At 43.6% G+C, this 16558-nt stretch overlaps 1 protein-coding gene across 1 annotated transcript in view; it reads right to left on the bottom strand.

Annotated features, from left to right (window-relative positions):
- The window catches only part of USH2A (Usher syndrome 2A (autosomal recessive, mild)), a gene marked incomplete at its 5' end in the record, with an annotated part of 716575 nt that overhangs the window by 416542 nt on the left and 283475 nt on the right, over nt 1-16558 (bottom strand). The window contains 2 exon segments of the mRNA XM_015424093.1: nt 7008-7179; nt 8821-8980. Of these exon segments, the coding sequence (XP_015279579.1) occupies nt 7008-7179; nt 8821-8980 (332 nt within the window).

The raw sequence follows: 16558 nt of genomic DNA, 5'->3' as shown, positions 1-16558 counted from the left end.
TGGCTTGAAACTCAACATCAAAAAAAATCAACATCATCTGGCCTCATCACTCCTTGGCAAATAGAAGGGGAAGTCATGGAAGCAATGACAGACTTCACATTCCTGGGATCCAAGATCACTGCAGACTGTGACAGCAGCCATGAAATTAAAAGACACCTGCTCCTTGGGAGGAAAGCGATGGCAAACCTAGACAGGATAATAAAAAGTAGAGACATCACCCTGCCGATAAGTCCTTATGGTCAAAGTGATGGTATTCCCAGTAGTAATGTCTGGCTGCAAGAGCTGGACCACAAGGAAGGCCGAGCGCCGAAGAATAGATGCTTTTGAATTATGATGCTGGAGAAGACTCGAGAGTCACTTGGACTGCAAGGAGATCAAATCAGTCAGTCCTAAATAAGTCCTTATGGTCAAAGTGATGGTATTCCCAGTAGTAATGTCTGGCTGCAAGAGCTGGACCACAAGGAAGGCCGAGCGCCGAAGAATAGATGCTTTTGAATTATGATGCTGGAGAAGACTCGAGAGTCACTTGGACTGCAAGGAGATCAAATCAGTCAGTCCTAAAAGAAATCAACCCTGACTTTCCCTGGAAGGCCAGATACTGAAGCTGAAGCTCAAACACTTTGGCCACCAAATGAGAAAGGAGCACTCATTGGAGAAGACCTTGATGCTGGGAAAGATTGAAGGTGAAAGAAGAAGGGGATAGCAAAAGATGAGATGGTTAGACAGTGTTATTGATGCAACAAACATGAAATTGAGCAAACTCGGGGTCGCGAACAGTCGGACTTGACTGTGCGACTGAACAACAACAACAAATCCATGAATGATACTTTCTTCAAGCAAAACAACTCTGATGAAGATTTGGCACAAATGAGAAGTTTACCTAGGATCCTTATCAGTTTTGGTCTGTTTGTTTACCAGCAGTATCGTTCGAAGAGTTTGTTTACTGGCAAATAGTTGAGTTCCCTGGCAAGTTGAACTCATCATAATTATCATGGACGAGGGCTTTGGAAATCTTGTAAATGACCTCACACTCTGTAAATTGTAAATTTCAGATCCAGTGCCTCTACATGGATGTCTGTAATGTTATTTCCTTAAATTCTGAAAATAATGTAACAAATACTGTTCACGTATATTTGAGAATCTGTTTAATAGAACTCACATTGTAAGAGTTCAAGAATACATAAGATAACATTTTTATATGGAGTAGTGGTTTATGTTCTTTGTACAAATAGGAGTGACAACGGGACATGCACAGAAGTTTCCTCTTTATATTCTCTGATATAATAGCCAGGAAAAAGATTGCTTTGTCTGGCAAAAATGATACATCAGACTTTGCCATAGGCTCAAAAGGTTTGTATATATGCCTCGTCAAAACCAAAGACAAACTCCACTGTTGGACTGGAAGCACAACAGGAGAATATAAATAGAGCAAACCCTACAGAAACCTTTTAGACAGAGGTGCCAAAAATAGCATAGTAGCCCTAATCCCACATGGAAAGCATAAATTGCCAACAGGTACACCCTTAGTGATGAGGTGGCTAAACCGTCATCTTTCAGAGACAGAAGGTAAGCCAAAATATTTGATAATGTACAAGTATCTGGCCAGATTGCATTCCTAGTCACCCAAACAGAGCATCTTTTCCAGTTCAGTCAGTAGGATCTATGTGTGGATGGCTTACGGGAAGCAGAAAATGTTTCCAGTACTCTGTCTGACCATGTTTCTAATATTGGATTACTCATGCTGTGAAGTGCAAGGACCTAATGTTGGGGTGAAGGAGAGACCCTACATGGAGTACATTGTCTGCTAGTAAGAGAATCCTGTGTACCTATTATGAGAGGTCCAGGAGGGCTGAGAATCACACCCTCTGAGGCCAGTATGGGGCAAGGAGGATGCAATTTGAGCTGTCTCCCCACAATTTGACAAAAACCCCATAGATAATACTTGTGGGAGGGAAACCATGGAACAGGTGACCATTCTACCTGAGTTGGAATGTATTCCCAATGGACTCCCTGTCTAATGCTGTCCTGGAGCAAAAAAGGGGGTTATTTGGCATTTTCTCTGGATGCATAAAGAACTATTTCAGGTTGGCCCCATTTTATAAAGGCAGAAATTAGGTGGCAGTTGTTGACTGACCACTTCTGGACCACATTCACCTCCCTGCTGAGGGAGTCCGCTATGGTGGGGTTTTTTGTCCTGATACATGGATGGCTAACAGGAGTACTTTGTGTTGGAGAGCCCATCGCCAGATGTATTATGCTTCTTTGCACAGAGCTAAGGAGTCTGTGCTACAGGTGTGCAGTCAGTGTATACTGAGTCAAATAAATACTCCAAAAATACCTTACCTGTATTTTTCAGGTATTTATTCAACTGAATCAGATTACAGAACCAATCGAGCTGAACACGAATAAAAGCCAATATTATTCACCTTTTATTTAGGCATGCCTTGGAGAAGCTGAGTCGCACCATGGAGGCAGTGTGGGCCGACTTGGAGAAGGGATTTAAAAGAGGCGTCTTTAAATCCCTTCTCATAGCTGGCCCGTGTTGCCACCACCTCAGTGCAACTCAGTGAGTGAACTCAGGCATTTAAAAGGTCTCTGTAACTCTGTACAAGGGACTGTGCAGTGCAACTCGGCAAGTGATCTCAGGTACTTAAAGGGACCGCATCCCTTTACATGCCTTTCTCCCCCATTGAAAACAATGAATTGGCTTGAGGATATTGGAAGAGGTATTCACAACCTTCCTCCTTAACTCTGTAGAGGTTCTCCAACTTCTTAGCAGATGCTGGAGCTGATGCTGGTCTCATATGTATTCCCAACGCTATGTTGAGGACCCCTTGAGCCATTGGTAGAGCAACAGGATCTGAATCTGACACATATAGAACCTTCATGATGGCTTGGGCTCAGAGGAGAGGTAGTCTAATTCTAAAGCCTTATCCATTCGAATGAATTGTTCTGAAGGGCCTCTGTTGGGGAGACTGTAGTAGGCTCCCCTGCTACTTTATCTGGAAATTTCATGGAGGTATCTTCGGAGTTGACCTCGGAACCATGGTCCAGTCTTTCTTCCAACTATGATGGCTGGAGCTCTTCTGATCCTGGCAGATGCTGTGGCTTGTATTGAGATGAGCAACCCTTCAAGCACTTGGAGATAAGTTGGTGAGGATGCTGAATCCCATAAAATGCGTAAATTGGCTGTTGCTCCCAGGAACGCCGTTGAGAAGGCCACTTCCCGGAGTATTGAAACCAAAATCACTATGAAGGAAACCAGGAAAATGGAGCAGTCGGTGCTCCCATCTATTTGTGCTGGTGGGGGGAGGAAGATGCATTCCCGTAGGTGGAGATGCAGGGACCTCTAATACAATGTCCTCTGATGACCCTGGAGAACCTGGTGAGGTGGAGATGCAGGGACCTCTAATACAATGATGACCCTGGAGAACCTGGTGGTGGAGCTGATGGAGATGGTGTCAGGAGATAGGTGAGATGCTTGATTCTGATGTCCAAGGGCTATGGCTGACATCGACAAAGTGACCCCATAACCTCTAGTAGTGAGGTTGAGCGTTGACTCCAAGGTAGGTCTGCCTTTTGATGTTGGAGTGGGGAGCCCTCTCGACATCAGGGAGATGGGGGTCTGTCAACTTCAAGGCAAAGGTGTGCCTTGGCATCAAGGTGATGATGATTGTTGGTATTAAGGAGAAGGCAATTGATATTGAAGTGATGTCAGAGGCACATGCTTAGCCTTTTTTCTTTGCTTTTTTCAGAGGAGGCTCTGATACTGCCCTTTGCCGTCCAGGCATTTTTCCAATGGTTCTGATACCATGGCAATAGGCACTGAGACCCCAGAGGGTGCTCTGGTTCATTTCTCTGAATGAGCCCATTTCTGGGATCAAGAGTCAAAGATGCCCAGAGAGATAGTTACCTTGAAATATAAAAATGTTTGTGGGCAGGGGGAAGCATTGCAGGAAGCCAACCAGAGGGGGGAGGGAGGTAACATGTGAAATGGGTATGAAGAGGGAATGTTTTTAAATGTTGAACATGTAAATCCAAAATAAAAATTTTTTGGAAAAAAAAAGAGTCAAAGATGCCCAAGGCCCTTTCCCACAGGACTGCTTTCAAACACACCAGTCCTTTGTTACTGTCCTTTGGAGTGAATAGCCAGTATGTGTTACAAGAAGGGATATTATGGCCCTCACTGAGGCAGAGCAAGCACAAGTTGTGCACATCATTTGGGGGCATTTCTGTTCCACATTCCCCATACTTTTTGAAAAGAGCCATTTTCCTACCAGAAATTAAATCCTGAACAAAGTCAAAGAAATTTTTTTCTCAAGTGAGAAAAAGCGGTCGTTTTGGAAGAAAACACCCTCTCCTCATGGAAGCAAAGAGAAAACTGAGGGAAGAGTGCTCTCCCCCACCTCTGTCACTTAGTTGGGTGGGAAACACTAGCACAAGATGGAGGGGAGGGGGAGTGCTCCTGAGTTTTGAGTCTCAAAAGCTTATACCCCTGAAATCATGTTGGTCTCTAAGGTGCTACTGGACTCAAATCTAATTGTAAAAAGTGGTTCGCCTTTTTGTGGTGTTGTGTTTTTTTTATGTGGATAATAGCTGTTCTGAATCTGGATTTTGGAGCTAATGCACACCCCCAATATGCAATATATAAAGCAATAATTCTACCAATATGGATTCCAAGTAATTCTTAATTAGTCTGAATGCCCTTGCTTTGGTGGGTTCTAGCCGGACCTTTTATTGTTACTTAAAGGGTAGATGTTGTTCTTTGTGGTACAATGTGGTATAATATTTAGAGCCTTCAAGAGCATGTTGAGCAAAATGAATGCATACCAAGTGTCTACACATAAATGTAAATGTATTCATAATCAAGAGCAGAATATTTTCTATGGCATTTATCAAAGCATTTATCCTTATATAGGTATTACTATAAAATGATGAGAGTGTTTAAAACAAACAGGGACAATCTCATGTTTATATTCAAGATATTTTCACTTCCACCATGAAACTTAAACTGTTCAGTAATCAAAAAAAAGAAAAGAAAATGACTGAACAAAAGAATAGCAATGACATTTAAAAGACATTTTTAAGTGCTGCTAGTTTGCAGTAAACACCCCTTTTCAGTTGTATTTTCATCAACATTTTTGCGAAGAGTTCAGGAGAACTGAAATGACATGGAAAAACTAGGTCCAGCCACCTACCAACATTTACAGAGTTGAGGAGCATACAAACTGCACATATATTTGCAAAAATAATAAGTATCACAGAGATGTTATATGAGAAGTGCTTTGAATCTTCTTACAGTAAATGTTCATCCAAATCCAAATAAGGAAACCTATATGCAGAAAAAAGCTGCTGTGCACCTATCAATTGCTGAACCAAGTGCTGCTGGCATAAATCAGATGTGCATCCAAATGAACCACCCTGTTTAGTTACTGCTGCAATGAGTTACATGTGACTAGAGTTGAAATGGGACATTTAAATATGACTAGACTTATAGTCCCAAATCATCCCACAGGTTATCATATTATTTGCTTCTGACTGTAATCCTGAAGTTTTACACTGGGAATTATTCGGTTTCTTGTTGCAGCCCTCCCATGCCCTCTACTCTGCATCCTGAATTTTTTCCCATCAATCCCCATCCTACATATATAGAGATCTGTAACTGTGTACAGGGAAATATGCATGTATTTTTACAGACACAAGAATAACCAGATTCTCTACAGAGGAACCTCTTGGAAACAGCGTGTTTCCTTTCCTAAAAAATAGAGAAATCCAATTGACTAGATGGATCATTCCAAGGAAAATATGGGAGTTTCCAGATCACTCTTTTAAAAAGTAGCTTGTGGTACAGAGAAGGGGAGAAAGGAAGTTGTTTTGAATGCACCTGAAGTATTGTGTGCAGTTCTGGAGGCATTGCTTCGAAAAGGATGTGGACAGAATGGAGCGGGTGCAGAGGAGTGCAACGAGGATGATCGGGGGCCTGGAGACCAAGTCCTATGAGGAAAGATTGAGGGACTTGGGAATGTTTAGTCTGGAGAAGAGGAAGTTGTGGGGGGAAATGATTGCTCTCTTTAAGTATTTGAAGGACTGTCACTTAGAGGAGAGCAGGGAGCTGTTCCTGTTAGCAGCAGAGGATAGGACTCAATCATGGGTTTAAATTAAGAGTGGGAAGGTATTGGCTGGATATTAGGAACAACTTTTTTACAGTATGAATTGTGCAACAGTGGAATCAGCTGCCTAGGAAGGTGGTGAGCTCCCCTTTACTGGCAGTCCTTAAGCAGTGGCTGGACAAACACTTGTCAGGGATGCTCTAGGCTAATCCTGCATTGAGCAGGGGGTTGGACTAGATGGTCTGTATGGCCCCTTCCAACTCTGTGATGCTATGATTCTATGATCTGTCCCTCTGTGCAGGTTATTCTACATCCTTATCCAAGGGCTATGAGTTTCATTTTTAATTTTCAACTTCAACTGGAGCAAAATACTGAACTGTTGCAGCTTTCTGGGTCAGTGGTCTGTTGGAATGTTTCAATGCTGCTCTTTATTTAAATTGTTTTAATGAAGGTGTTTTGCTATTGGATTTTGTTTTCATAACCACTACTGTTGTAATTAGAGATTGGAAGCCGCCTTGACATCTGGTGCACACAGAGTGTGGGGTACAAATAAGGAAGCCCTAGCAATGCCCAGGGACAGACTCAGGTAGATCTCTCCAATATGGTTACAATGAGTGGATAGCTAAACATCATTCACGCCATCTAAGCTATGAATTAAGAAAATCATTCCAGGTTCTGTGACTTGGTCCTGAATTTGGGGAAACTGAAGACTTTGCCCATACCTATATGTTTTAAAAAATGTGTTTAGCTCTCCCCATAAAAGCATTGTAAGAAAATTTAGTGTTACGAACATTTTAACACATTTCATAATGATCAAAAGGAAATATAAACAGGATATTATGCACACTGTTCTTATCTTTTCAACTGTCTCATCATCATCATCATTTTGCAACTTACTGCTAATTTAATGAGGTATTCAGTGGCCGGTGAAAGGTGTCGTATAGTATAGTCTCTAGAAAGAGCTGTACTATTATAGATTAGATTCCAAACTGTAACATTTTCCCCTTTGTTAGCGAAGTACAGAATGTAGCGTTGTAGAATTCCATTTAAGTCCTCTGGCTCTTTCCATCTGGAAATAGAAGCAACACATCGTTCTATTTAAAAAGTAACTCACACAGTGTAGGTTTTAAAACAACAACAACAACTTGGTGGTAAATATTTAAGGCATGACATCCATCTGGTCACTAAAACATCTGGGAACAAGTAGTGAAAGTATACATGAATTTTCAAAAATCTCCTTAAATGTAATTTTTATTCTTGGGACCCAAATAATTGTGACAATATCTTCAAAGAAAAAGCTACATGCTGATGTTATCACAAGCATATTTTTCCTGTGCCAAGCTTTGCACTGAGGCTATGGCCATATGTAGGTTATACTGATTGCATAAAGACAAAATGGAAATTAGGTTGGCAGGCAAGTGATAATCAAAGGTTCACAGAACCACTAAACTAATCACTTCTATGCATTTAATCATAATAAATTTAATTTTATGTCACAAACTCTATCCCTGATTGAACTCACTAGGATTTTTGCATAACCAATACAATATGTGTGTCCTCTATATAGATGGGAATTTGGCTTATGAGACAGTGTTACTGGGATCAGTCATTAGGCAGGGTCATCTTAGAGATGACACCAAGAGGAGGAGCTTCTCAAGACTCCCAGAATGAACCCAGAATACAAAAATATCTCTCTCTCTTCCCCCCACACTCTTAACAAAATTCCTATTGCAATTGGCAATGGACCACTAATACAACAGTAAGATCTTTACTAAAATATCCTCAAAATTCTTTTGGTCAAAAAAAGAAGACAGTGGGACAGAAATTCTTCAGGAATAGATTTATCAAAACAGAGTTACACCAAAAATACAAAAACAAAACTGATCCCTCTAGCCCAGGATTAAGAGTCCTCAGACAGGTGGACTGCGGCATACCAGTACCACTGATTACAGAAATTCACAAGCCCAAATTTCTTTCTAGTGGTATTGAGCTGGAGCAGTATGGGAATGTAGAGATGCCATGCATTCTCAATGTAAAGTTCAGCAATCTACAGTCTGTATAAAGCCATTATACCTTCCATAATACGCTTCAATAGGATTAGAGCCAAACCATAGGGTTGAATCCATTCCAAATGTGACATTCCATTCACAGAAACAGTTCCATGAGCATGAGTCATCTGTAGCCCAGCCAAAGGCTACATCAGCAGAAAAGAAAAGTGACTGTCCTCAAGACAGGGCCAGCCCCTGAAGGCTGTTGATTTTTTTTTCCTGCCCCTCTTGAGGAATGAGCTGTGTACCCTCTGAATGGTCTTATGTTCCCTTTTACAAGCATTTTGATCACAATCTTTAAGCCACAAAAAACATGGTAGCACTCGCTTGTTTATAAGAAAGAACAAGACAAAGATCTCAGGTTTTCTGCTGTGTTCAGATCTATTCATTTAAAAACTAAATGCCCTCAGTACAGCATACACTACTACCTAGAAAACAGAAAAGAATTAGGTTCCATTTGAGAGGGTCTGTCATAATATTCTGCCAATATCCTGCTTTGCGCTAATCAGACCAGCCAAACTGACAGTCCTGGGAAGCACCTCTTAGCCTGATCTGCAAGTTGACCCTGCTGATGACCAAAGAGAGAAGAAGAAAAAACTATCCCATTAGTCAAGACTGTCCTACCCTGGAACTACTGGAGAAAGAGAAAGCTCGCACTTAACTGTATATAGATTGTTACAGAATCCAAAACTGTCAGGACTGGTGCCTCAACACGAGCTGGTGGCAGTTGTGCTGTAAGCAAGGTGACCTGGGAACTGTTTGTACAGCCAACAACTGTGCAAGCAGTGAGGAGAAATGGGTATGCCGTAAAAGCTCTTAAACCTATAAAAGAAAGGGAACCAGTAGTTACTTAATGTAACATTTAACTTATCCATTTAACCATTTGCATTTAATAAGGAATTAGATTCAGAAAATCTGAAGCATTGAGGAACAGGTAGCATTGCTATGTCTCTGCATTTTTTTTAAAAAAAGGTCAGGGTATTGCAAACACTGTTAACCATGGTTATTTATCTCATTTTGTTCTATGGATTTTCTTGCAAAATACAGTCATTGAAGTATAAGAGAATATGTAATACAACAAAAAGGAGTGTGTGTGTGTGTGTATAAACATCTCATACACACACATACACACCTGGCCAAATCTGAGGATATTTAAATCCAGAGATTAGAGCTGCGAACTAACAAAATGGCTCTTTTGACAAACCTGAAAAATACCCTCAGTGGCTATTGCTAGGCTACCACAACAGTCTGGTCAGCATTCCAGGCTTGGTTTCTGTTTGGTTTCCATCAGAAAAAGGCAGGGGGAGGGGCCTGTCCAGGGCTGTTTTGGCCTTTGAGGGAGGCCAGGCCTGATGGCAACCAATGTTCCCTCTAAGCTGTGGAGTCTTGTGAGCAAAAATTCTCCTTTGTGAGCTCCTGGCATTAAAGTTGTGAGCGAGAGATTTGGCGACTGCATACATTAGTTTGCTCTGGAGCCATTCTTCCTGAGCTAAGGCAAAAACGTGTGAGCCGGAGGCTAAAAAACTGTGAGCTAGCTCACACTAACTCAGCCTAGAGGGAACAGTGGTGGCAACCACAAGGCAACTTGATCCCACCCAACTTCCATGACTCATCCAGGGCTGGCTACTTGCTACTGTTCAACAACAGTCAACCCACAAAAGTTCATGCAGTGTAGTGGTTAGAGTTTCAAACTGGGATCTCAAATCCCCATTCTTCTGTCAAAATTCACTAGGTGACCTTGGGCCAGTTACACATTTTTAGCCTAACTTACCTCTCAGGGTTGTTGTGAGGATAAAATGAAGGAAAGAAATCTGATGTAAGCCTCATTGGGTCCCCATTGTGGAGAAATATATAAATTATATAAATGAAGTAAATAAATAAGACGGGGGTGGATAAAAGATAGATTGGTGGATGAGTGCGAAGGAGAGAAGGAAATAGAGGAAGATTCGGATATGGGAGTTGCTAGGATGATAAAAAGAAGAAATAGTTTGGGGAGGGGATACAAGAAAAAGTGAAGTGCCTCCTGCAAGTAATTGCAGGTTCTCCACAGGGCAAATGGGCCTAGCTCAGCTGGCACTGTGCGATTGGACCATATTTTCCTGGAGAGAGGCTGATGGGGGAGGGGGAGAAGAAAAGCTGAAGACAGAGACAGATAAAATCAGTTTGCCTGGTGGGTGGAAAGGAGAGAGGGAGTAAGAAAAGGGAATAGACTATGGGGCTTTTAGGAAAGGGGAAGAGGACATGATGAGGGAGGGGGAAATGAGATGCCCCTTGCAAGTCCTTGTGGGTCTGCCATTTATCAATTAATATTTCAGAAGCATTATTTTTGCTGAGAAAAAATGTGCTACATATTTTAAAGTGTTTCACCATTTATTGTAGATGTTAAATTGAAGCCCTCACCTTGTACTCATCAGCCCAAGTTTTGACTTCTTTGTTGGATGTAGAGAAGCATTTCCCAACAAAAAACTAAGTAAATCACATGAAAAGCTAAATATTTTCTTTGCTTTTTACCCTAGTCCTGAACACAGCCAGATCAAAAGCATCCTAAAGCTGTTTGCTTTTTAAGGCATGAGGATACTAGGCAATCCCTGAACTTTCAGTTAACAGGGGACAATTGACAAAGGACATATAACTTAAGAACATGTAAGCTGTGCAATCACAGAGGTTGTCCAATGAAACTCTGGGAAGATCCCCAACCTGACTAAGCAAAGACATAGGCAGAGTCCCTGTATATTATTATTATTATTAATTTATTTATTAATTACATTCGACTTTTAGGCCACCCTTCCATGAAAGACAGGGCTCAGGACAGTGTACAACAGTGGTAAAGTTACAAATCCTACCAAGAGGTTTCAAAATTAAAATCAGGGCTTTTTTTCTGGGGGAATGAGCTGGAATGGAGTTTTGGAACCTTTTTGACAGAATTCTTTTAAAAATGATTAAAAGTCTATGAGTTTCCAGTACACAGATTGAAAACTTCATTTCCCTTCCGGCATCTCTTCCTCCACCTCAAAAAAAGCCTGATTAAAATGATACATAAAATACAATTTAAAGCAGCTTAAATGGCAAGAATTCCTGTAGTGTCATTGCCTTGTAGAGAAAGGAGGCAGGGAAAGAAAGAGGAAGAGGAGTGCTGTCTTCCACTTAATGCCTGGTGGAACATCTCTGCCTTACATGTCCCACAGAGCATGGATGTTATTTGGCAGAGAGTTCCAGCAGGTAGGGGCCAAGGAAGAAAAAGCCCTGGCCCTAGCTGAGGACAGCCAGATGTCTCTCAGGCTGGGGACCACCAGGAAGTTCTTATGTCCTGAGCACAAAGCTCTTCTGGAGGTGTACCAGGAGAGGTGGTCCCAAAGGTACTTGGGTCCCAGGCTGCTAAGGGCTTTGAAGGTTAACACCAGAACCTTGAATCTGATCCAATACTCCACTGGAAGCCAGTGCAGCTTGCGCAGCACAGGTTGGATATGTGTCATACGAGGGTTCCCAGGGATGACCCGTGCAGCCACATTCTGGATCAGCTGAAGTTTCCAGGTCAGCCTCAAGGGCAGCCCCATGTAGAATGAGTTACATTAGTCTAGCCTGGAGGTGACTGTTGCATGGATTACTGTACCTAGGTCAGGACGAGACAGGCAAGGGGCCAGCTGCCTGACTGAGCACAGCTGGAAAAATGCCAATCTGGCAACATTTGTGATCTTGGCACCAAGAGTCAGGAGTCGGTCTCCCAAACCCGTGCCCCCCCCCACCAGCCTCAGAACCTCTGTCTTATCAGGATTCAGACTCAATCAACTCTGCTTTAACCATCTCACCATGGCCTCCAAACCCTCAGCCAAATTCGCAGGAGTGGTATCTGGACAGCCACCCATCAATAGGTATAGCTGAGTGTCATCAGTGTACTGGTGACATCCCAGGCTGAGACTCCACACCAGTTGGGTGAGAGGGTGCATATAGATGTTAAATAACACTGGGGAGAGGATTGCCCTGAGGAACCCCACATATCAGTGGATGCCTAGTTGATACCCTCTCACCCAGCACCACACTGTGTCCCTGACCATGGAGAAATGAGGCGAATCACTGTAAGGCAACCCCATGGACTCCTACGTTGGCAAGATGGTGGGTTAAAATATTGTGATTGACCATGTCAAATGCTGCTGTAAGATCGAGCAATAACAGCAGCACCAACCCTTCTTGATCCAACCGCCTGGGGAGATCATCTGTGAGGGCAACCAAAACCATCTCCATCTTGTGGCAGGGGTGGAAACCGGACTAAAATGGGTCCAATGTTGATGTGTCATCCAGGAATTTCTGGAGCTGTTGTGCTGCTGCTCTTTCAATTACCTTACTCAGAAATGAAAAATTCAAGACTGGGTGGTAATTGGAAAAATCCATAGGATCCAAGGTTGGTTTTTTTCAAGAACGACACAACCATAGCCCCTCTGGTAGGCCCCTGAACCCAGGGATGGATTATCTTTGTTATTTTGTCATCTACCCACATGATTTTGACTGGAGCTAGAATAGAGCTTTTATCAGTCACATGAGCTACTGAGAAAGCTCACAGAGAGTGTATACAGGGACTCTACCTTATTTGTAATGGATATTCTCTACGAAGCAGACTAGGCAAGGGACTGGCAAGAGATAGAGAATATCTATTCCCTCTCCAACACCTCCAATTCCCTTTCTGTTAGGTCAGAAGTTGGGAAATGTAATCCCAGGATACTTGAGCCTATTGAATTCTGTGTTTCCAAAACTCACTGTCAAGAATCTGGGTTTACAAATAAATAACAAGTGAGGATATTCACTGTCTGCTGACCTCCACAAGCTCCCTTCTTGGCCTCCAAGGGCCAGCAGCATTGGTAGCAGCAGCAGACCCAGCCCACACAACAGCAAAAGAGGCGGGAAGGAAAAATGAACAGTGAAAAACAAATATAACAATGAAGATTAATAGCACTAACAACAAATATTATGAAAACAAATATGGGTTGGGGCTGTTGCCAAGAGGCTGTTCCAGATTGCGCTGTTAAAGAGACGCTTTTACTATCACTGCCTTGCTGGATGGTGAATTGGGTGCCAGGGCAATGGACAGAGCTGTGTTCCCAAGCTGGGTGCCCCATGCTGGACTATGGACTGTGTACTGTGGCCAGGGCGGCTCTGTGCCAAAGGCACATTCCAAGCCAAAACTGGACCAAGGACTACAGAGGACTTCTGCCCATGCACCACTCTGCATCTGCACAAGCACCATGATGCAGACCAGCAGCCCTGGTCTCCATGAACACAGAAGCAGCAGCCAACCAGAGAGGAGTCACGTTCTGACAGAGGACAGATGTTCCTACAAAGAAGCCATGAAGGGATCACTTCTCCATTATGCAGCACATTCCTTCTCCCCCTGAGTCATCCTCAAAGACTGTTGCCCAGTCAGAAACAAAAGATATGAGGAGCCTCCCTGCCACTGATCCAGATAATGCGAATAATAAGCATCATATTGTTGAAGTGATGGCACCCTCCTTCCCCCTTCCATTGTTTCACCCCTTCCCCAAGAGGTGTCACTCCCTTACACACATCAACCCTAAATTGTCCAATGATCATTTCCTTTGTCCTATCCATCCCAAAGTATATTTTTCCTTATACATTTCTAGAGGACCAGTGACCACCCGGCTCCTGCTTCAGGTCACAAAACTGGCTACTTAAGGAGAACTCTCTGCACATGCAGCTGCCTCTTTTTGGTCTCTTGTTCTCTTTTTGGATGCCCAACCTTTTTGGTCTCTTGTTCTGTTTTCGGATGCTCAACCAAATCCAGTGAAATATTCTCTGTACAAGGTGGAAGCTTGCAAGGGGCTGTTGCATCCTCACCCATTCCCCAGGTGACCCAGTCAGGCACACCTGACTGCTTGGATGCCAAGTCAAGCTCCACACTGAGGAGGGACAAAGTCACGGGGCAGCACCCACTTGCCACCCACCGGCAGCCAGCACCAGGACAAGCTGCAAGCAATGCCATTGTCGCCCTGAACGTCTCTGTAATGCTCACCTGCTGGTCACACTCCAGGCAGGACTTGATTACCATCTTAAATTCCTTGGCCCAGCCTGTAGACATGCTCCCTTGGCTGCAGCTACTTCAGCTGCCAGCAGGGCTCAGTGAGGCGGAGAGTGCGAGCCGCTGTCCCTCCCACCCAGATGAAATGCAGCCCTCGCGCGCCCCAGGGCTTCACCGCTGACAGCCAATGGGAGCCCACCCTGCACAGCACTTCTGCCCTCCGGCTAGGCCAAACGGGCTACAGTCACTTGGTGGGTGAGGCGGGAGCCGGGCTTGGGCGATGCAGGGGGAGGAGCCCTGTGGTCAATGGAGGAACAGTGGTGGAGCAGCCAGGGGGAAGCGGTGCCAGGAAGGGAGCTACAGCCCGACTTGAGCAGCGCAGATGGAGAGTCCCAGCCACAGCAACAGGAGGGCAGCTGCTGGGGCATGCTCAAGCCCGGCTGTGGCACAAGCTGTGGGGGCCCAGAGGGGTGCAGGTGGTGGGAAGTGAGGTGGTGGGACTGGCTGGCGAGCAGACAGGGGAGACGCCAAGAGCTACAGGAGCCAGTCCTGTGGCAAGTCAAGGGGCTGCTCAGGAAGAGGCAGGGCCAGATGGGGGGCGCAGCGTGCCTTCCATCAATGCCGGAGCACCGCTCTGGACCACTCCGGCTAAAAATGAGCCCTTTCACCCACCAACAATATTTCTGCTATTGCAAAAGTCGCTATCTTTTCCTGCCTAATTTTCCTAGATCTGTATTGTGTGTGTATGTGTGCCTGACAATTTTGTATGCTTGAGAATTAATAAGTAAAATATCAATTATCATAGCAACCTGGTCTCCTCATCAATTCATGGGCTCTGGGAATTCTGACTCTGGTATACAGAGGTTATGTCCATGTGCTCTATACCAGTTGCCCTTTAATATCAGAATTCCCCCAAGCTTGATAAGAGATAAGGCAATTAGGCTAACAGTGCTGTCACAGCTCAGGTGGGGTGTCACCTGACGTTGCCACCACTCTGGATTTAGGATCCCTTGAGAAGGCCCAGAGCACCCTTCCAAGACCTTCAGTACTCCCTTTTTGCTGAATAATAGGCGTGAGGACCAGGCAGAGTGAACAATGAAAATAATTTATTCTATAGGAGGTCAAACAAAGTGCAGAATAATAACAGTAAGTGGGTGAAAAGAAAAGGAATTAAATACCCTCATACATCTAAATATATACTGTCCCTAGCTCACTATCTCAAGTGGCCTTAGATTACTCACCCTTCCCTCAGGATGAGGGTTTCTTCCCACAGCAGCCTTCCTTCTGGCTCTGCCCTCTTGGAAGAAGAACAGCTTTCCCTGTTGTACCAGTTCTTTTATTCCCCAGCCCTCTTCTTCCCTATTGGTCAAAATCGGTGCCAAAACATCCCAAGGCCTTCTGGGATTTGTAGGCCCAGCCTCCCCTACTGCTAGCCAGGCTCCCAGGGCTTGCTAGGCCGTGCTTGCACAGTCCAGATCATGACAAATGCTATATTCATATTCACCACAAAATACATAGAGAGGGGCCAGTAATGAAAGAAAATTACTAGGTCAATGGTCATTCACAGAAGTTTCATAATTCTTTAATATGGTAAAAGCTTTCATATGAGAAAATCAGGACATGCATAGCAACAACAGGTGACATAATACACACCATATTGTAGTGTGATTTTCTGTGGCAAATCATGTGAAAACTGTATTACTTAAAAGCATCTTTTAGCATTTGTTCTGAATCTCAATACAATATTTCTTTGTATTTTTTAATTTTAACTTTCAAAATAAGATAATTTGGGACCCAAACAGACATTGTTTAAAGGATAATAGGAGTCACGTGGTGCCACAATTTGAAGGGGGGGGGCAAGGTGTTCAAACCTCCATTTCTGTAGTTTTTAAAATCAAAATCAGTTCCCCCTTCCATACTGTTCTTGGCCTTTAAAGGGGGAGGGGAAGACATTCACCTTCTCTTCACCAATCTTTTTCTCACTTCCAGCGCTAACAGCTGGAGGCAGAGGGGCTTTGATTAACAAAGCCCTCTTTCCTTCAGTACTGTGCCCATAGTCCAAACCAGAGCCCCCCCCCCCCCCAAAGCCTGCTATTTTTCTTTCAAAACTTCTGGAAAGATCCAATCAGAAATCGCCTAGGATCAGAGCAGTTTCAGCCTAACATAGCTTTCAACTGAATTGAGCATGCCTGACTTTATAACCATGCAATTACTAGGATGTAGTCTATGGATACAGCTGGTGTATTTATTCATTTAAGTGAGGGTCATTTCTGAATACATGGCTGTCAGTAAAAACTGATCAACTATCAATTAGGGAGCTCTAATAAGAATTATTTTTTCACAGTATATTTGAGGCTGGATCCTACCAGCATTCG

Source organism: Gekko japonicus, unplaced genomic scaffold (genome assembly GCF_001447785.1).
Source record: "Gekko japonicus isolate JY-2015 unplaced genomic scaffold, Gekko_japonicus_V1.1 scaffold810, whole genome shotgun sequence".
NCBI classification, from domain to species: Eukaryota; Metazoa; Chordata; class Lepidosauria; order Squamata; family Gekkonidae; genus Gekko; species Gekko japonicus.
This window is presented reverse-complemented; position numbering and strand designations above follow the sequence as displayed.